Source organism: Diorhabda carinulata, chromosome X, assembly GCF_026250575.1.
Source record: "Diorhabda carinulata isolate Delta chromosome X, icDioCari1.1, whole genome shotgun sequence".
NCBI classification, from domain to species: Eukaryota; Metazoa; Arthropoda; class Insecta; order Coleoptera; family Chrysomelidae; genus Diorhabda; species Diorhabda carinulata.
This window is the reverse complement of record NC_079472.1, coordinates 33,057,599-33,081,018: the sequence shown is the minus strand read 5'-3', so window position 1 is coordinate 33,081,018 and position 23,420 is coordinate 33,057,599. Positions and strand designations below refer to the sequence as shown.

General features: G+C 32.0%; 1 protein-coding gene across 1 annotated transcript in view; it reads left to right on the top strand.

Moving 5' to 3' along the window:
* Window positions 1-23,420, top strand: part of LOC130901459 (TRPL translocation defect protein 14) — a 30,686-nt gene that overhangs the window by 1,092 nt on the left and 6,174 nt on the right. Inside the window, exons 3-7 of the mRNA XM_057812873.1 lie at window positions 34-71; window positions 5,263-5,300; window positions 16,582-16,710; window positions 21,725-21,861; window positions 22,041-22,374. Coding sequence (XP_057668856.1) covers window positions 34-71; window positions 5,263-5,300; window positions 16,582-16,710; window positions 21,725-21,861; window positions 22,041-22,374 — 676 coding nt within the window. The remainder of the gene's footprint in view (window positions 1-33; window positions 72-5,262; window positions 5,301-16,581; window positions 16,711-21,724; window positions 21,862-22,040; window positions 22,375-23,420) is intronic.

The window sequence follows — 23,420 nt, the reverse complement described above, 5'->3', positions numbered from 1 at the left end:
TTCAAACAATTTTTAACACTATATTCATTACAGGTTTTCCGAGTACCTGAAACAGCTTCAGTCCTTCTTGGGTATGTTTTTTTATATTTACTGCATGTCAAGTTAAAACACCATCTTTTTTCAATTTGTTTTATATTAAGTACTGATAAGAACTTTTTGTTTATTTAGTAATTTTCTCAGATACCAACTCTTTTCTTCAAAGTCAAAAAAAGTTTCCAAAGAAGCTCAAAAAATTGTTAAATTTCTCTGTGATGATAATGTAGTAAGTAATGAAGGCTATTTCCAACTGATTTGAATAATTTCTTAGTAAAAATGAGTCAGTTTATATTGAGGAATGGTAGGGACGTCCTTCAATTGAAAAAAAAAAACATAAAAATTTGCAAAAGTGGATAAACTCTATTTGTATTGAGAAAATAAGGTAACTAGAACATGGGCTAACAGCTTTTGCCTCACATCCACCTTAATCACCAGATTTAACACAATGTGAAACGTTTTGCTACTATTTCTAACTTCAAGTGGAGCACAACTGTAATATTAAAAATACTACAATAGATGAAGTTCAAACAGAAGAGACCTACATGTGGGAATTGTTTTTTTTAAGGGTTGAAGCAACGATAATGACAGTTCCACATCAATAGAACTTTGATTTTATCTTATCGTAAATCATAAACTGGAGTGAAGGGATTTGAAATAGCCGACAGATTTACGAAAGTAGGGTTGAATAAATCCGTCAAAGGACCTAAACCCTTTTGGAAATAGCGAAAACAATTGAAAAGAATATAGATGAGGTAAAAACTAGTTACTGGAACAATTACAGGGTTTGAGATAGGCAGGGGGAAACTATAACCAGAGAAGATCTGAAGAATGTATCAACCTAGAGAAAAAATAATCTAGGAATACCAACAGGAGTCTGGTCGGCTTAATGGGCACCTTAAGACTCTAGGTTTAGCAGAGAGTGCAACGTGTGTGTTCTGGTAGAGGGTAAAAACTCAGTATTTTTTTCTATGCAACTCCAGAGCGTTATACCCTCGAGCATATAGAATAGAAGACCAAGATCTTTGGCAGTTAGAATCATCACATATCCTAAACTTTCTAAAATGAGTATTTCCAGTGTCACAGAAAGAAAAGGAAGGGTTACAGTTAACCCTTTGGGTTACAGTGTACATGACACCCTAAACATATACATACCTCAATTGCTGTTTACTAAAACTGTTAATTAATATTATCAATAATCTTGATAATAGAGAAAGAAATAATGCATGACAATCAGTTTTAGCTACAATTATGTTGGATATGAACTCATCTTCAACAGAATATTTATTAATTGAAACACAATTATTTTGTGCAATCTAGGTGTTCATACAAAACAAAATTCAACGAACTTCAGTTTAATTAATATTATATAAAACAGGTTTGGTGATCATGATTTATTAATGTGGGACAGATGTTTAATATGAAATCAATATTGATTTTGGAAATACAATTAGACACATAATCTGCTTAATAGGAAGTCTAATGACCTTTTAAAGGTTATCTCAAGCAGACTCAATAATATTAGATATAGTAAATTTCAATTTATATATAATGTTTATCAAGTATATGTTACTAGTTTTCAAAAATATTTGGAATGTTGAAGTAATCTACACACACTTTATTCGATTTTTGTATGTATTCACTTGGAAATTATTAAATAAAATGATTTATCAAAATATATTTTAGGAGTTTTTGAATAAACCATTTTCTTTATTTAACATCCTAATATTGAGAAAATTTAGTAATCAAATACATGAAAATTTATTCACTTTCTGAATATTATTATTTTGATAACGTAAATTACATGAATTTCAATCAATATTGTATCATTGAATTAAATCATTATTCACCTAGATATTTTATCAAAATTTCAGCAATAATTTTACATTTCGTACCTCCTCCAATTCCACAAAAACAATATTTGTGGATTTCTGTACATATACTTCAACTTCGACGAGGGACCTTGGTTTACTTGTTGAGGCGCCTTCAAAAATTCAATTGAACTTAAACTTTGATTCATTTTAATGCACCAAGCAACAGTATACACCGGTATTCTTCCAAATATTTTAGCTCTAATAAAAATCACATCTACACAACCGTTCTGTTTGTTTTGATTTGTACTAGCTTGTTCAAGATTGAAATGTTACTATTGGGGTGCTGGCATTTACGTAAAAGTATGAAAAATGAGATTAGATGGATTATTGTTCTTATAAAGCTTTAAAAACTATCAAAACGTGATTTTTATTTTGGCGGTATATTAACGACTTATTAATAAAAGTAAGGTTAAGTTTATTAGATTAAATTCTTAATGGTAACCAAATGGAATATCTTTTAATAAAAGTATAATTTGTAACTATGTAGTTTAAAAATAATTATTTTGTCAGGCACGATCGGTTGAAATATATTAGATCAAATAAAAAATTTGCGTGATCAATTACTAAATTCATTCAATTGAAACGTTCACATAACGATTTGTAATAGTTTGAATTTATCAACTTTTATATGCGCAATAAAGTCATGAATCATTTCAATTGATTCATTTCGTTTTTTTAATTTATTTGTCAATTCACCTACAGGGTGAAATAAACTAATGTTATTATAAGCATCGTTAATAATGATTAATACTACGACTATTCAAAAAATATGGAACATTTCCGTTTGATACCGCTACGCGACTGTTGTTGACGTATATTTTGGTATCTGTGTGCATCGTATTATAAAGGAAATATTTAATGAAATATTTATTTAAGGAAATATTTAATGAAACTATCTACCGGAAGTGGTGCGTTCAATTTGAAAATGGAATAACGTTCATATAAAATAGAAGAGTAAAGGTATACCATAAGATGGGTGCCAAAATTAGTAAAACAACACCAGCTGAGGTAGTGATTCTTATATTTCTTGACGCCTTTTCGTCCAATTTACTCTTAGTGGTACTTTCAAACTTGTGCATACTTATGAAAGCAATATATAATTGCAATTTTGTCAAATTCTACTGACTTACAGACTATAAAATTGTAGTTTTGTTTTCTGCATTAGTTAAATCTTCATTTTAACGGCTGTAAGATAATACATACGTACTTTGGATCTGGTATCTACAAGTCAACCATGTTAAGTTGTTTATTGTGCAAACTTTGGAAACGGATTAAGTTTCTTTGAAATCTAAAATTGTTACAATGTGATATGGCTATTATTCTCACGTTGCATCAGATTTGATATGGGGTGAATGTTATTTTCTCAAAGTACATTTTGTCTAACAAAAGTGGCATATATTTTCTGTACATAATAATCAATGAAGTACTTTTTTAATGTTCATTTTTTTTGAACTATTAGAGTCGTTTTTGAAATAAGTTTACTTCCAACCTTTTTTTAATTCCGTATTTTCTCAATAGCCCCCGTAAAACAAATTATTTTTTATTTCACTGGAGTAATTTGGAATGTGATTTATAATAAAAGATTAGTTTTATATTAAAATATACATCCAAAGACTTTTTTATACTATAAATTAGCATTCGAATCTTTTTGTACGGGATTAACCTATGCGTCAATGACATACCGTCTAGTCCCGGCTAGATCTATAAACTCGTTTTGATAATAAGAATTCGCATCGCCGTATAGTTTCATTTATTCAGAAACATCAAATATTTTAACTTTTATTTGTTTAAATTCTTTCGTGAAAAATTTTAGCTAAACATTTGTTTTTGAAACTAATATTTTATAGGTATTAAATATATCTAATAATAATGAATTTAAGGAAATTAAATATTAATTTATTTAAATAAAATCCTGGATAACAACGTGGTCTAATATAGTAATAATTCTATATGAACAGTTTCTATAAGTAGAAGCGTTCCACTAACGAAGACAGAATGACAATGATTTCTCTATCCTCCGAGGTTCCAGCTTGGTTCTAGTATATTGTCGACACCTTATTAACAGGTTCCTATTTAAATTCATATACGGTTCTCTACTTTACTTTATCTATACTGCGCATGCTTGAACATTATCTAAAATATCAGTAGTGGGAAAATAATAACTAACTAAAGCGCTCGGAGGAGAGAGAGAACGATACACTATTTGTTTCATTCCACTTATAGAAACTGTCCATATAGAACTATTACATATATGAATGTCATAAATTGACGCCATGTTGATGAGTTGTTCCGAAATATGTCATCAGCGCGTTGACATCTTATATCGGCGCCATATTTAAATTAGTGCTCGTGTTTAAATATTTTATAGTCCAAAATAATGGAATATTTTGAAGACGTCCCCGCTTTGCAGAGTTCTTAATAACAACCAAGTATTGAAACAACCATCCTGGAAACGATTCACAAACGATGCCTAAGTCGGTTGGAACACAAAACGGAATCGTTCTTATAACTGTAATTGCCCGGTTGGAACACGTAATCTATTGCGCAGCATCGTCACCGTACCAGGGACGGATTTTCAATGGGATCATCCGAGTAGGCAGGCGCTTATGGGTTGTCGAGACGCTTGCAGTCGTTGTTTTACAGGGCTGGAATCATTTTTACGCTGAATGTTTGCGTTTTAATGTCGTTATTAAATGTTTGTTTTGTTGTTACACCTCGTTAATTATTGTTTTCTATTGTGATTTCTGATATTTTGCTACTAAATTAAGTAGTGAAATGTCAAGCATAGACACAGCTAATGATCGAAGTGTCTATTTTTTCAATAATGCTGACTTTGCCCAGCGGCGTTATACAACTAGATTGGGCGACCAATGAAAATAAATTAACTAATTTAGCATTTTGAACTGAGCATGCGAGGATTCTATGAATTCGTGTATTAGTCGGTACATTATTCTGAATTAAAATCAAAAATTAAAACATTAAACACAAAGAGAGAGATAGTTGTTGTTATGATATTGGGGGAAATATTTATTATGGATTATTCTGGAAATGGATATAGAAAAAAGAAAAGGGCTGGTATTTCAATGGTTTTTAGGATAGTTTCCTTTCCAATTGCTCATTGTGTGCGTCCACTTACTACTGCGCGTGACTTTCAATTTTTAATTAAGTGAAATGAAAAAACTTTTGGTTGATTTTTTTTTGTTACGGGGGCTATAAAACCAATTTCGCTTATTCGTTTTTCTTTTTATTTTGGTTACTCTGGGTTTATAATTATAACATGACAATAAACATAATCATTATTATTTAAATATTAATAATTTAAACATCATTTTATATATTGTTTCTTTTTTTCCAGCGGTGGAATCAAATTTGCAGACCTCGACGAACAGGAAAGTGAGTATCTAAATCTTTGAACAAATTTTCTATATTTTCAGTTTAATTTTAGGTATTCACACTAGGTTTCCAATAAAAAAAATCATATTTCACACCTTTCACATATTATATCTTTTTTAAATTGATTTTATTGTCAATCATCTTGTATGAAAACCTAAACATTTCAAAGTTTTCTTATCATTAAGAAGTTTTTTTGTTATTGAATCAAAAAACCGTTCAAAATTACCATCGCGAGTATTTGATTTTGATTATAACATTTTTGTAAGCAATCAAAACAAGTAGTTCTATAAACTTATTGATTGGCTTTGGAGGAGGTCAGCTCCTATTGACGTCATAAAGTCTTATCCAATGATGCCCCCCTTTAATCGTTTCTCAGATCAGCTTGCCAGTTCCTTCTGAGCCTTGTATGGTCTTATGGAGAAGGAGTCTTTTGTACTTGGTTCTGTAATTTATTCCTATACAAATGGGATTCTTAGGTTTGGTTTGACACATTCCATCATATTTTGGGTTGGCATCCTTGGATTATAGTTGTATTTTATTTTCTAGGGCCAATTTCGTATTTCAACGTAGTCAGTGTATACCTTTTTATGGGTTTGTGTTCTTTCTAGTTGAGTTTCGAGTCAAAGTGTATTTCTCGATATTTGATATTAGAGGATTGCGGAAATTGAATATTGTTAAGTATAACCATCTCTGGACGTCATTTAATTTTGTATCAAGAATGTTAGACGCTTTTAGTGGATTTTCAGAATAATTAGAATCATATTCAGAACATTTTTTTTTTCGTAAACTGTCCAACCTCGACCTATATTTGCCGTGGTTCATTCGGATGTCTAAGGTTCATTGTGTGGTTCATTTTCCACAATTCTGGAACTTCATTATCTAACCATCCTTTTCAATACTGGAAGAAGCTTTTTACTTTTTCTATTTATGATGGTTCTTTCGAGACAATCTAATGTGCCCAGGGGATTTGACGTCGTTTTTTCGTAAAGGCAAGGTAACGACAGAGCAGATACTCTGTTTCTCCGTTACAGTCTTTGCAACAGTTTTTCCCGTATCTAGAGTCTTGTACCAACAGTATTATATATAGTGAGACTCTAAATTTAGTATTTCGTGAATTTCATTCATCTTTTTTGTTTTCTCTTCAATGATCCTTGGTCTAATCGCTTTGAATATCTATCACTAGCATCCTTTAAAATTTTCATGGGTAGTAAGACTGGAACTGTCTCTCCGTCCCAGTTTTTGCAGGCCTGTCTGCTTTAGTTTCCTTCCACCAGCTCACAACCTAACCACTTGGGGTTTTGTAGTTTCCGATGATATTTTTTGTTTTTTGCTTAATTCACTTTTCCTTAATAATTTGGCAACCTTATACATCTTATTTATACATACAAATTCAATGTATCATTTATGTTACGTTGTTAATATATATTCTTTATCAGAAAATATTCGTCATCGATTTTTTATAAATATAACGTAAAAATCAAGAAACGTCAAAAATTATCACGGAAATTCCAACGACATTGGGAAACTTTTCATATTATCATGTTATCAAAAGATAAATATTGATAACATTAAAAATGAGTTTAAGTGCATAATTTTTTTTCTGGTTAACAATTCTAATTCTATTTCATTTAAAACTTTGATACGGACTTCTACTAATTGGATTTGTTTTTTCTAACAAAAATATTACACTTAAATTAACTTTTTGGCAAACCTACCGATTCAATTTCTAAAAATACTTATCTCGGTATTTTAATTACAGACGAACTGTCTCCCAAAACAATAAACCCTGTTGATTAATTCAATAATTTACGTAACAAATCGAAAATTAATTTTATTTTTTCACTCGTCCTACCATTTTCGTCGTATTTTTTATCATTTCTTGAAATTGTGTTATAAATAAAAATGTTCTGACTTTGAGAACGGTCACACGTGACATTAGCTTTGTCCGCGGATCTAATTCCGAATCAGTTCGCATATAAAAATTGTCGTTCACGTATTGTTAAATTTTTACAACAAAACTGATACGAAATCTGAGTCAAGGAAACTTTAGATGAGATATAAAGTTCAATGGTCTTTAGGTCCATTATTCTAATCTTCATTGACTCCGACTTTGTCTGAACTTCCAATGAACGTTAGAGGTTCAATGTATTCCCTATCAGTAGCACGACGTCCTTTTTTTTGATGATATATCCCTGGCTCAAACTACTAGCTCTTTTACATTATTTTATATGCGTTATATTTGTTATAATATTCACGTTTCATCCGTATCAATTGCTTCTAAACTAGACTTAAATGCAGCAATTGCAAGTTGTACTAAGTTTTTCTAACCCATAGCATTTTTCAAGCTGTAACTTAATCATGAGGTGATGTTTTGTTTGGTGAATTTTTAGACCTAACAGGATCTCCGATCTCATTAAAAACGTATTCAGAGGAATCTGAATTTTCACAACTATTCTACAAGTTGTAATACATTCTAGTTTTTCGATTAAATATACTACAATATAAAAATCATGAGAAGTACTCTATTTATAATAATTAAACTCAAATCATATGAATAATAACAGTGTTATAATAAAATCCACTTTCCAAATAACTTTGTCGAACGCTCTTACTAAAAACTATTTAAAAAGACAATTAAAACGGTTTTAAAAACACTGTCATTGTCGTTCTATTCGGTTAGACCGCGTCGCGGTTTCGCGCGTAGTCTCCTTCCTTTCCCTCTAGTTCTATGGGAGATTCCGGGAGGACTCTGTTGTCGCGGTTAATCGTTCGCATCGTGTAGTGTATGTGTGTTGCTAAATGCAAGAAATATCTAATCTGAGTGGTTTTTCGTCTTTTATTATTTCATATTTTAAATTTTATATGTTGGTTTTTACTTATATTTTATGCTTTGATTCACTGGCAAACAAGTATAACAGTTTTGAATAATGATTAAAATTTATAATATATAATTTATAATATAATAATTAAAAAAGATATCGACATACCTTTTTCGCTATTTTTTGTCAATTTACTATATCTAAAATATATGAAACAACGCCCTCTAGCATTCACGTAGCTAATTAAATTGCTTAAAATTGCTGACTGACCTAAGTAAAAGTTGTAACCTTAAATCCCCGGCAAGAGATTCTTACTCAGGAAGTGGTATTCGGCCTCAGTTGAAGTATATAAAAACTGGTACTCAGATATGTACGGCACAAGCTTTTTAACGAATGACATTAAAAATTAATAAAGAAGGCGGAAAAGCTGGTAACACCTTATGAATTAAATTAAAATGAAAATTAAACAATCTAAAACTATTCCCGGACACGATTATCCAAAGTAATATTTATTGCTAAGAACAATAAAAAAAGTTTCAGCGACAAATAAATTTATTGAAAAAATAATAAAACCACATTAACCGCCTATTCAAAAGAGCACAACGAACAAAAGCAGTTATAAATTAAAAACAACTCAGATTTATTTATATATTAAATATAATATTAGGACTTATCTATGGAAATCCGGGATGGTTGCAGCCCTCAACGGGATTCCCAATTGTTGCAGTTGTAGAACAGCGAATATAAAGATTTACAAATTTACTAAAATTTACTTTGATTCAAAGTGTAGATAAGTAGAGGAAGAATTTCGAGGTTTTATTGAATTTCTCGAATGGAATGGAAGGTTGATTTCCTCAAAAACTCGAAAATTAGAATAAATAAATACGAAGTGACTACTGTGCCACAATACGTGAACAAAGGAATATTCAAAATGTTTGAAGAAAAACGTAACAAGCCATTCAGCTTGTTACAAAGTTAACGAAACAGTGTGTGGAATCAATTTACGAAGTCATTTAAAAAAAGTTTCGTCTGGGCCACCCTAATATAAATTTTATAAATTTTTTCCGGTAGCTTTGCTCAAAATGTTATCTGATATAAGGTTTATTTCCTATAAACGATGTACATCTAAATGTGCGACGAAAAAAAAAACTGGAAGTTCAGTGTTTCGAACAATTAATCTTTATAAATAATGATTATCTCCCACTGGCAAGCCATCAACTAAATCAGTGTATTTTTAGACCGAAGTCACGTTCTTCTAACATCATTACGCCTAGGATACGGTTTAGAAAATTTAAGACACGTCCAGGGATTTTTGATGAGAATTAATTTTAGAAATAAACCGTGTGAGCGAGATCATTTTTAAACAGCTTTTGTTTAATCGAGATGAAAATAACACATCAAATAAAATAAACTAGCCCCAAAGAAAAATTTATATCAAATCAAATGTATAGTGTGACGGGTGGAAAGACTTGATTTGATTGAAATGTTTTGTATTAATAACAATTCACAAAATAAGGATAGAAACCGGACGTCTAACGAGAAACACCGAATTTAAGTAAGCAGCATCTTTACTTGTTGAAATACATAATACAAAATGGTTCTGTTAATGATATTGGTGAGACTTCCGTATTATCCTGACGAAGGAAGTGGATGTGGTTTGGTATATAGGTTGGGTTAAAGGTGGAGACTCGAACTATACAACCGTATATAGTTCATAGTTACATTTAGAAAGGCCAAGGGGCCGTTGAGCACATAGGCCTTTATATAGAACCTTTGACGTTAACAAAGGCCGATGTCTTTTGGGAAGCCGTAATTGGACAAAAAAAGATATTGAAACGAAGAAATCGCATGAATTGTAAAGAAAATGCTTGAAATAACTCCCGAGAGTTTGAAACGACACCTAAAAAAATTTATACAAGTCTACAATTCCATCTAACAAGTGTTGGAACTTATCTATTTCATTTTTTGTGCACCAACGTCGTCTTTGCATGCTTCAATTCTTTGAGTATTTACTACTTCCTAATACACGAACTCTCGATCATGACACACTATCTGATTGAGATAACCGTAATCTGTCAAGCACGCCATTGTGTTTATCGACTATCTTTAAAAAGAAAAACAATAACAAGAGATTATTACGCAACATTAATGGATATGGTTAATAGAGAAATTGCTTAAAAAGTGTTTAAAAAAAACAAAGTACTTTTTCATACGTACTTTTTTATAATTTTGGTGATAGCCGTGGGTAAAATTCACGATAAGTACTTCGAATTGGTTGACTGCCCACCGTATTCACCAGGTTCGATCCCCAGCGACTTTTTTCTGGCATGAGTTAGATTTTCCACAGACGATAACTTTAGAGCATTATTTAACTCTGAGGAGAATGACTGTAATTATTATTTGGAAGAGTTAAAAAGGAGACTATGTTAAAAAAAACCTTTGAAAGTACCTCAAAATTGTATCGCAAGATTGCGGATTCACTCAAAAGCAGCGAAGCAAAGTGAAGGGAAGAATATAAAAAGTTTTACTAGGGGATGTAGAGGTGAAGCAAAAGTTTGTAAAAGTATGAAAGTAGTGAAGTAACAGAAAAATTAAAACAAAAATTGAAATAATCGAAGAAATATTGGAAAGAAATCCAACATTTTTCACGCAAAATTAATGTACTGACTGTTTCATGATGATGTTTGTATGTTGTATAAAAAAAAAACAGAGAAACTACTGATTGTTTATCAAATTCTAATTGAAATCTATTTATCGAAAAAAAAAAAATAGTTAACCAAAATAATGATCAGCACGTGAATATCTCGGACTAAACACGGCGCCGCATCGACAAACAACTATAAATTTAATTTCTGATAAAACATCAAATAAAAACAAAATTGTTGTTTTTATTCAATTCCGAGCATTTTCATAATCATTCACCTTTTCTGGACTTCCACAAATAATTCAAGACCAAATTTAGCCAAATCGGTCCAGCCGTTCTCGAGTTTTTTGACGTTTGACTTGCAGTTCGGGTGTCAAGCCCGAACGAGGGGTGTTAAACTGCTCAGATGAGACGTAATAACGTCGAAACTAGTCAGTAGTTATACCCTCTCCTTGCAAATGCGAACCATTGGGGATGTTAATATTGACAAAAAGGTCGATTTACATCATGCTCTACAGAGGAGTTGTAATTCAATATTTATCGAGGCATTTGTTTTTGAAGAACAGCGGAATACATTTTCGAAATTATTTCAAAGGTGAATGGTAAAACTCCTTTATATATATGGGATCGTGGCAAGAAAACACCAAAATGGGCTAATTTCAATATATTTCAATATATATTCATCGTCTGGGATATAATTAATTAAGATTTCCGATAATTTTGATGTTATTAAAGCTTGTAAAAATTTTTAAGCTCCTGGAATTCAAAATTCAATATTCAAATTGACTTTGACAGGAATATTGATTAATTGGAAATTCAATTAATTGAAATAAATAAATGAAAACTACCATTTTGTTATAATATAGGATTCTTAGTAACTATTATAGAGATTATTTTTTACGTGATATCTCGAAATGGTGGAATCAGTGGTAAAAGGACAGACTATAACGTGACCTTGATATCATAATGCTTAAATTACGATCCAGAAAATTTCAAATTTAAACAAGTTACTAAAGACACAAAATAATGGAGACCCAACTTTGGCATTATTTAAAATTGTTAAACATGAATATGAATAATAAAAATCAAGAAAACAATATTTTATAAACATAATGTCGGCAATATTTTTAATAAAAATCAAAATGTTTCAAACATAAGGGATGAATTCACTAAGTTGTTGATTCAGTTGTAGTTGTTGATATTTTTCTTAATGTGATGAATAAAAAGATATTAAAAACAGTTTTCCGGTGTTAGAATAAATATTTCTCATACGACTGTAAATTAAATTAAACTTTATTAAATGATCACTAAAATCGATATAAAAATAGATGACTGAGTGTTATTATAGTTCGAAGAATTCAGATTAAAATTAAAATAGGCCAAAACGTCAATTTTTTACCTGTTTTTTGAAACCATATTTTTTATCATTATATAAAATTAAAACTGTTAATCATATAGAACTTCATTTATTTATGTGTTTAATATTTGAAATAATAATTGCATTTTTTTATTAAAATAATTTAAACAGAAAATTATCTGATAAGCGCTCATACTATCCATAAACAAACAACTTTAATTGCAACGATGCTTACAAATAACTATTGTTATAATTTTTCACGTGAATCAATCATGTGAGTCGTACAGTCATATGAATCACCTTTACTCGATTTCAAAGTCACAGAAATTTTTTTCCACTTCATTTTATGTTGCATTTAATATTTGTACATTATTTAAAACGTTCACTACTTCATCTGTGTAAATTAAATTCACTTGATTATTTTTTTTCTTAGAGACTTTATAGTCCTAATATTATAATAAAATTATTATTTCTCCATTTAATTGGTTCTCAACTGTATAAAATGGTTATTAAAGAGTAAAAAATAAGCTACCGAAAGTCAAAATTAATAAACGCTTCATCATTGATCGTGACGTAAAATGACACGTCGTGGATTTATTGTATTGGTTGTGTTTATTTTTGTTTCCCTGGAGTGTTTTTAAATTCTGTTTATTCTTCTAACATTCTGTCATTCATGATTACTGCATATTTTGCATCAAATCAAAATTTTACATCAAAGGTCAAAGGAGTAAAAGCATTGAAACTGAACTCTATCGGTTTTCCTTCAAATAGAGTTTTCACACTCAGGTACAATACAATACGTATAGAACGATGTTTTAACTTTTTCCATGACTTTCCATGGACAGTTGGTATGGGAAAAAACGTCCATACGTACTTTATCTATACTGCGCATGCTTCATACGCGCAAAAGATGCGCAGAACTAACTGAAGCGCTCGGAGGAGAGAGAGAACGATACAATATTTGTTTCACTTAATCGGAATACTGCCCATATAGGAGTATTACATATATGCTTTGATCGATATTATAACCTATAAAGTAACTGTCACATTTTAAGTATACAAATACTGGACGTGGCATTTCACGTCATCCAAAGCTTGCTAAAGTTAACGGCATTCAAAACAAGCCAAATTTAACGGATATTTTGAAAATTATTTCGATTTTTTCGACAGAATATTATGTTTTTTTTTGAGTTATAGCTATCTAATGAGTGCTGCGCTGTATAGTTTCTTCTTTATACTACAGTATCACTTCTTTCTTTCATAATAGACTTTCTAGGATGCTTTTTCTAGCAACAATTTCACAGTAGTCCTTATCATTTCGAACCGAGTTTTGTCCTGTGTCAGAAATTCTTTTCCAAAGAAGAACACATGTACTTTCCTTCGAAGTCTTTCTTTCAAATGATTTTCTACTTGAAATTGTTGTTTCGTTGCATTAGAATAAAACTAAATTCACAAACTTTATAGACAAATAGGGACTTTTGAAAAAATTCTTGTGATACGGCTCTGTAATCTTTAAAACAGAGGTCCTTAGACCTGTCCAAACTTTTTTTATTGTTCTGTACAACTTATAGTTATCAAAGACCAATAAAAACCAGAGAATTTGTAATAGCTCAGGTATATTTCCGAAAATTTAAGGAAATATCAGATTATTCTGTATTAGTGTTAGGAACAAGTCCAGCTACTATGAAATTTTAATAATTTGGCGAATTCACGCGATGCTTATCGAGCGGCGTCTCTTACATTTTTTTAAAAAGTCGTTTAATGTTTATTTGTATATAATTTTTTATAGCAGGCTGTTTATTTGTAGTATTTCTTCTAAATAATGTCTAGGAAAATCTATTTATTTATTGTTGACTTCCCTCTCCAATTTCTCCCACAACTCAATTGGGTTGAATTCGGGCGTTTGTGACAGTCAAATTATTACTTCTAGTACATTCTTCCTTTCCAATTCTTCCAAATACTCTACACATGTTCGAAAAATGCTTGGGATCGTTGCCATGTTGGAAGATTTTCTGTCGGTCAGGCGCTAGCCAGAACCTACTACATTTTCTTTTAATATTTTTTTATAGTATCCTTTCTTTAGAATTCCTTCATTTGTTACCAAGTCTCCAGTCGTTCTTCTTCAAAAACATTCCCAAATCATCAACGAGCTTCCGCCGTATTTTACAGTCGGGATTACACATGGATCTAACATTCGTTCTTCCTTTGACCTGCGGACATACATTCTCCTCTTGGACCCAAAAACCTCCAACTCTTAACTTAACACTCCACAAAAAACTTTCTTTCATTCTTCATGCGTCCAATTTTTATGTTCTTTAGCCCACTGCAACTACGTCTCTCATTCTCTTTTTCATTGTAGAAGTACTCAAAGGCAGATCCCTAGATTCATCGGTTTGAGTTGCTATCTCCGAGCCCGCGAGTTGTAGTTTTGTCGAGGCCGCCCCGCCCATAACGTTTTCTATCCCCAAAGCTCCTGGTGGGTGCATCTTATTCACGTTATAGACCACGTTACGTCGAGGTATTTTTAATTCGGCGAATATGGCACGGTTACTTTTGCCTAGACTATAAAGACTTGCGATCGATTCACGAGTTTGGACCGATAGTTTCTTGGTTTTACACATTTTAAAACTTACAAATCTGAATTTGCGAGAACGAAAACAATTGGTATCCGGACTTGGACAAAAAAGTTTAAATCACAGTACGTTTTTTAGTGTCACAGAGCTAACTGGGACTAAACTACAATCATAAACGCCGAATAAATAATTACAGTTGCAAGTTTAAACTTGTTGCATTCACACAAAATATAAACATGCGCTCGTAAAGTATATAACAAGCATTTTCACCTAACAAGATTCATAACACTATGCAGAATTCGTTTTAAAAATAATCAATAGGTAATTAGATTAAAAACGAATATCTTTCTAATGTAATTAATCTATTTTCGTACAAGGTCGAGAACATTATTTCGAGGACTTACGTAAAATATTACATTTTAAAGACCATAATGTATATTTTCAACATTTCACAATAATATACTAAACTTTTATGAAACAAACATTATTATCAACGCGTAAACATTTTTTTCAATTTTTTTTTGCTTCTCGCAACAACTAAATCATATATAATTTCAAAAATATTGTGTACATATTAAACAATGTATTATTTGAAAATAGCTGCGCCAGCCTTAAAATTTAATCAAAACTCAACAAAATTGTTTACAAATAATGAACGACGTCTAAACATCAAGTCTGATATCTCTTAGGTATTTAGTAATTTGAAACATTACGTGACTCAAATTAGTTTTATCATATTTGTAATATTTATGTTTCTATGTAAATAATGTCTACTATTCAAACCTATATTGCCTATTATATAAATCGATATAACAAAATGATGTTTCATCACGATAGCAATTAATTTCAATTTTATTTATACGAATTTGATTCCGTTGAGATAAGGATGCGCCAACTCGGGTAAACGAAAAGGTAGTCACAAAGGCACACTTGCAATTGGTTAACATTCCACCCCCAATATTGCCACCACCCTCAAATTAAAATAATAAATTCGTTGTTCTTCATTCTTCAAACAGATAACGTAATGTATGTGTTTGTTACAAGTTAAAAATGACGTTAGTAGTAGATTTTCTGTTAAATCAGCGGGGAGGTTAGGTTAGGTGTCATGTGTTTAGAATGTAAAATATTTTTTATCGAAACACACTGTAAATATATATTTGATTTTTGTTTTTCATTTCATAATAAAAATCCCGAGCTGCATAATCTTTCGTCACAAGTTGTCTAATCTTTATGACAACCGCGATCACGAGTTTGCACCATTATTGTATATATAGACATATGTCTATGAGTTACTCTGTCAGTGGAGAATATGTATCGTGTTTTGGGATATGAAAGTAGTAATTGCGTTTGATTTGAATGAACAACGAACTGTGAACGCGTAGTGTTATAGCCACCACCTAAAAAACCCGTAAAACCTGTCTTCAGAACAAAAAGACGCGATATTCCGATCCGTAGTGCGATCTTGCTGCAAGGCAACGACAGACCGTATACAGTTCGACTTACGTTGAACAAATTAGGTCTAAAACACCCAACCCTCCTCTTTGACCCGATTTGTCGCCGTGCGACTACTATCTACTGCGATTCGAAAGCAATGCGGAGGTAGAATCCTTCGTGCGCGAATTCGGAGAGGTGGTAAAAGTGCCCTACAGTGTGACTATCTAAAAAAACTATTTCAGCTCTGTAAATTGATGAAAAAATTTTTTATAGCCAAATTCCGGTTTATATTCGAACCGCCCTCGTATATATGTAATTGTATAAGTTGAAATGAATGTATTAATACAAAAAATTACAAACAAACAATGTCTGACTATGAGGTTAGGAATTTTCTCTTTCCAAAAGATTTTCCTTAATAATAATCAATTCTTTTCATTTTATCAATATTTTTTAGGTCTAAAGTTTCAAGAGAACTTACTAAAAAGTATGTTGAACATCGAAGAAACTTTTTTTGAACTGGGAAAAACATGCAAACGTAACTGTCTAATCATATGTGATAGGGGAGCAATGGATGCTTCAGCATGTAAGTACTTATAGTCCAATCAATGATCGTTTTCCTGAGAATTTATCCCATTCAGCACCGATTTTCATAAAAATTTTAAATTAGGTTCTACTTGGCGCTACTGAATGTCACCCTTGAAAATAAGGGCGTAAGTCGATAAATTGGCTAATTATAAGCAACTTTTGTTTTTTCTGAAAGTCAATACTTTTCGATTTATTTGCGGGTGAAATTGACGGTTTTCAGCACGTTTTTAGAATGTTTTTCGCGAATAAGTGCAAAATTATGCACTCCATCGGAAAATCCGCACAAACCAAAATTTTAGCTCATAAAAAAACAAAAAAAATCGTGTATTTACGATTTATGCAAACTCAATACAAACGGAATTATTGCTTGTGGAAAGTTGATTGGTATATTCAAACGCCAAAATGGAAATTAAAAACTTTATTTTGATTTTTTTCAAAAAGTTCCTAGCATTAAAACTAAGCGAGTTATAAAGAAAATAATGTCGATTCCTATTTTTTCGTTTCTCTCTTCGCTTTAGTCGTGTTCTAAAAATATGCTCTGAGAGTTTGACCCGTTTAAAGTACAAATAGTTGACTGTTGTTCCAAGTAGCGAAGGGCAAGGTCAAGGGCAGCTGCAGCCTCATTGTACGAGGCTTTCTCTTACCCGTCCGCGCCCCCTTGTTCATCTCCAACCCCTCCTCGTCGCACTGAAACTACTTAGGAGTCACAGCTGCGATGAGGTCATCACTAACAAAGTCTTAGTACTATCAGCGTCTGCCGCCATCCATTCATTTACGTCTGCTTCGACTGCATTCTCACAACCTGGAATATTCTGTAGCAGTGGTATCAGGTTAATATTGTCATTTTTTGTAAACTGTTCTTTAAATTTCAAAGAGTTCCAAGATTTTCTTTTTGCTTAAACTGTAACATTTTATCAAGAATCAGCTGCCCAATCCTTCACGTTTGTTTCTCCAATCTTTTGTACCAAAGGGATGGTATCGTCTTCAATTAAAGATTTCAAAAACTGTTTTCGGTATTTCAACTCCAGCGCATGCAAAATTCTCTGGTTCATTAGCTATAGTAAAGGTGTCACATTTGGTGGTAAAAGGTGGCCTTTATTTCGCCGCAAGTAAGTTCTTCAATGTCTGGATGGGACGCTGTTTGCCGATTTTCAAGAGTTGCCTCACGAGACGTTGTGCAATATTGTTGAATTTTCACACTGCTTTTTTTCAGTCACATATTGTGGCTTAGCAAACGTTTAACTCTTTTGCTAGTTTTGTGAAACTTTCGCCGCTATCCAAACGTTTTAGTGTTTCCAGTTTGTCTTTAAGAGTTAAGGTGTTATGTTTAGGATTAGTAGCCTTTCCACTTGCCTTTTACACTTCAAAACACTAATTTTTCAAACAAATAACACTACAGAATTGTATCTTAAACACATGATTCCACAGGTGACTGACCGCTGTTCAAAAAAAATCGGACTATATTAAGGTTATGTTGGCTCTTCACTTATGAGGATGGAGTGCACAGACTAGTAAATAAGATATGAGTAAATTGACTATTGAAACTGATTTTTATGTATTAGTCGTTCATATTATAACACTATAGATACGTTAAATTGCATTCTTTTTGTTTATTTCGGCTAATCCGAACAATCAGCTGATCTGAACAGTGTTGGATTCCAATTAGTTTGGAATAGCCGGGCTCAACTGTACTGTAAAGTACATGGATACCTTAAAATGCCATTTTCCGGGCTCAAATTAGTATTGTAAAGTCGACTTTACAGTACAGTATGAAAAAAATACTATTGTAGGTTAGACAAGGAATTTAATATTAAAATTATATTTGGCTACCTTAGATTCATTATTGAAAGAATTAGAAACGCTGCACATAGATTTCTAGGAATTAGGCGGCCATAAGTCGAAATTCCAATAATCGACTAATGACAAACAATTTTTTTCCTGGAATAGTAGACGAACAATAGCCAACCCCACCCACATCCCTAGACTGCGCGAGCGCGCTGCATTACTAGTCGAAACTTGATTGTCGCACTTACTGTACGTGAAAGTTCTTGACGCCCTTTTCGTATATCATTTTCTTCGGTGAATATTTTATGTGTCTTGTCATATTTGCTTGTTTAAGTGATGGCTACCAATAATACAGGTAAGCCTTTATTAAATTAATATGAAATTGTATTAAATATATTGTCAATAAATGAATTAATGAGCCGTCAATAATACTCTTTTTTAGAAATGTTTTTTCTTTATATTTCAATCGAAAAAAAACTTTACTTCCGCACCTTTCCGAGTTACATTTTTGAATTCATTATATAGTATAAAGTCTTATAAAGAAAACTGCTTAAAATCAGCTGCTAGTTTTTGCTAGTTTTAAAAATAAACGAGTTTGAAATTTTTTTGACAAAAATAGGACAAAATCGGATTTTACGTTTTTGTGTTAATATTATTTTTTTATTGTTATAGGTTCACCTTTCTGCTCGGGGGTGAAAATGTTGACTCGTAAATACCTCTTCGATAAAATGAACGAGCAACATTCATGATCGATAAATGAAAAAATTAAATATTTAGAAAATTATTTACTCGTGTGTTACGGGGACACAGAAGAATATAAAAATGTGATAAAAAAGAAGTTTTCGTATTTTAAATGTGATTTGATAAAGAGGTGGTCTCGGGCGGGCGCATAGAATACTTGAAAACTTTTTGGCTGCCAATAATTCTTGGTTGGAAGGAACATTTGAGATCTCCGTAGACACGCATCAAAGGCCAGGACGACCTACCAAATCTTTTACCGAATCTAGCGAAAGAACAAAGAGAAGAAAAACTGAAGGAGTCCGCGCATCTTACGACGAAGAAGTAATTGTTCACGCGGCACAAGTAATTTTACAAACAGAAGGAAAAAGAAACGCGTCTACTGTTTTAAAAGACATTACAAATTCTTCTGCGTCTGCCAGTGATTGTAAAAACAGACATTCAAAGTCTAAATAAAGAAATGAGCCCCTTACTCCTCTGCAAGCACTGACAATGTTTGTTGAAGCCGATTTGACCAGAAGACAGTTGCTCGAAATTATTCGAGCAACGAACAAAAGATTATGAATTATTATTGAAGGCCAAAGAAGATTGCTACCCACCCAAGGAGTCATTACGAGTGACGTCTACCTGCGCTGCGCAGAAGAAAACCTACAATCTTTGTTGGATCACACTGTAACCAGATTATCCCTCTTCTTAGAAGAAGTCTTACTCACACTTGATGCCGTTGAAAGGAACTCGTTACTGTTAATCTGCTAATGGGGATGTGGCGGCTCTCAACAAGCCCAGTTTAAACAAAGACTCTCAAACGAAGATGAATCTGATGCTAATATTTTTATAAGCTCATTTGTGCCTCTACGAATTGTTTGTGGTGAGGATAAAAGTAAAATCGTGTGGCAAAATCCAACTCCATCTTCACCTAGATATTGCCGTCCAATAAGATTCAGATTCGTAAAAGAATCTACGGACATCACAAAAGAAGAAATCAATTATGTAAAGAATAGTGTAAACTCATTAAACTTTACGAAAGTTGACCTCAATGGAGAGAATTTTTTTCAACATAGTTTTAAAATGACTATGGTTGACGGAAAGGTCTGCAATGCAGCTACAGACACCAAATCGACCAGCAGATGTTATATATGTGGAGCTACATCAAAAGATTTTAATGATTTAACAAAAAAAATGATGTATGCCCTGAAGCTCTTGAATTTGGCCTTTCTGTATTACATGCAAGAGTCCGGATATTCGAAAGTGTGCTGCATTTAGCATATAAATTGCCCTTGAAAAAATATCGCGAGAGACGAACCGAAGAAGAAAAAATCTAGAAAAGCAGAAGAAACTTGATATTCAGCAAATATTTAGAGAGGAGACGGGTCTCTTAGTCGATATGCCAAAAAGTAACTTAAGAAACGATGGATGGAAATACCAGCAGAAGATTCTTCGAGAACCGTGAATTGGCTGCAGAAATCACTGGGATAAGTTAGGACTTGATTATTAGATTAAAAGTGATATTAGAAGCCATATCAAGCGGCGGCTATAAGATTGACGTAGCAAAATATAATAAATACGCCGTGGACACTGCGAAACTATATGTTGTTATATGGCTGGCATCCTATGACTCCAACGATGCATTCTTAATTTATGGAGCTTCAATAATAGAAAATTCGTTGTTGCCGATCGGGCAACTTTCAGAAGAAACTGCTGAGGCCCGCAATAAACATTTCAGGTCTTATCGCCTAAACTTTGTTCGCAAGTTTTCGAGGGAAGAATGCAACTTAGATATTTATCATAGGTTACTATTAACATCCGACACATTTATTAGTTCCATGAGAAAGACCAAAAAAACCGCTTCAAAATTATTTTTGCCTGAGACAATGCAGCTATTAATTCCTGCTGAGCCAAACCGACCGATGAAAGCGGCGAAAATTTAAGTCTCCAATGTATGATTGATTATTTTTAGTGATTATCTATTTAGCTTATGTAACTTTAATATTGTATAACGAATGTAAAGATCTTTTTAATAATATAATATATTTACTTACTTATTAGAACAAAATAAACTTTGTTTTATTTAATAATACATACCTGAAAGTATTACTAAAACGTAGACAGCTGTCCCTCCTTGGGGAAAGCCGTGAGTATGTCATATATATTTTCAATATAATATTAAAAAACACTTTGAAATCAACTACGATCTCGAATAAAATATTTTTTGATAAAAAAACACAAGAAGGTGCGCCTAACCACCGTGCACCAACAAATAATTTTGATAAGTTATTCCAAACACAGAATTCTTTTTATCTAACTATTTTGTAATATAAATATCACATAAAATTATTTTGGCCGCCTAAATCCTGAAAAAAGATCTATGTACGCTGGAGGTCTTTCATCACGTGACTAATACGTCAGCAACAACTCAGTAGAAATAATCGTTATGACTAATATTCCACAGGACGGTCTTTTAGAAATTGATGTTATTTTCAAATTTTCAGTTGTAAGCAAAGATAAATGGGAAACTATTATGAAAGACAATGCTTGGAATAATGTAGAATTGAGAGATAACAGATATAACCAAATTATCCACATGGTTACGGCAGCAAAAGGTGCTGAAGAATTTTACTCTACAGAGGTAAGAGAATATCATACAAAAAATTTTATTTCGATACATTATGTGAATTACTTAAAGGTTGTAAGTCTAGTAAACTCAAAAAATCTACGAAATAAAAAAATTTTCATTATTTTACGTTTAATTTAAATTTAGAAACAAATAGAAATTGAAATCACGGATCAAGTTTAGGGCATTTTTAGGATCATAATTGCCGTTCCGAAGACGTAGAACTGGCTAGAGAGCTAGATACAAAAGCGGCAGCTGCCTGGGTTGGTCATCCCTATTTCGACGTAATCGACAACTCGACCGATTTCGAAGGTAAAATAAGAAGGATGATCGTTTCCGTATGCCATAAAATTGGTTTAGACACCGGCGATAGATTGTTGAAGAATTCCAGAAAACACAAATTCCTCGTGGAAGGTCCTTTACCAGATGATTCGGTATTTCCACCTTTTCAGGATTTCGAGGTCGTGCATAACTATTTGCAATCTAATTCGCCTAATCAAGTCAGGTTAAGAAAAAGGGGACAAAAAGGTGAGAAACGAAAATTGAGTAAAGCAAGGTATCTGTGAATTATAATTTTTTTTTTTTTTAATTTCTCAAACAAATTATGTCAATAGTTGGTTGATAATAAAAGTCATTTATAGATAATAATATATTTATGCTTCTAAATTTCTTGTTTTAGGTCTCTTCTGTTTATAAATTTCTTAAAGACAGATGAAAATTCATGTTTCGACTACTTTTGGTCTTTATCAAAACATGAAATTTTCATCTGTCTTTAAAAAATTTTAAATCAGAAGTGACCTAAAATTAAAAACATTTAGAATCATAAACATATCAAAAGGTCTAAGGAATTTTAAAATATATTTAAACTACTAATATATTAGCTTCATAAAACTGACGAAACTTCAATTATTTATCTATTAATGGAAAATTTGTTTAATCTTTTAATAATTTTCAAATAGTGTTGCAGCTGGAGCTTTTCCAAAACTAATACCGAACACATTTCCAAATTATTCTCAATCGTATGACATATCTCACCGTAAACCTTGGAGGTATGGATCAAAATAAAAGACTAAAAATGTTGAGATTAATTTTGTGCTTCTTATACCTGACCATATCCATTTATACAAGAATGTATTCATCAAAAAAACGATGTAAGAAGAATTTCCACAGCCCCTCCATCAACTCCTATAGTATTGCTAGTCTTTTCTGTTATTTCCTCTTTTCTCTACTTTCAGTAATTTTCAAATAGTGTTGTAGCTGGAGATTTAAAAAACTAATACCGAACACATTTCCAAATAATACTCAATCATATGACATACCTCACCCTAATCCTTGGAGGTATGAGTCAAAGTAGAAGACTGATAAAGTTTCACTTTATGATTTCTATACTTGACCAAATCCTTTTCTTCAAGAATGTATTCATCAAAAAACGATGTAAGAAGAATTTCCACAGCCCCTCCATCAACTCCTATAGTATTGCCAGTCTTTTCTGTGTTATTTCCTCTTTTCTCTACTTTCAGTAATTTTCAAATAGTGTTGTAGCTGGAGATTTAAAAAACTAATACCGAACACAT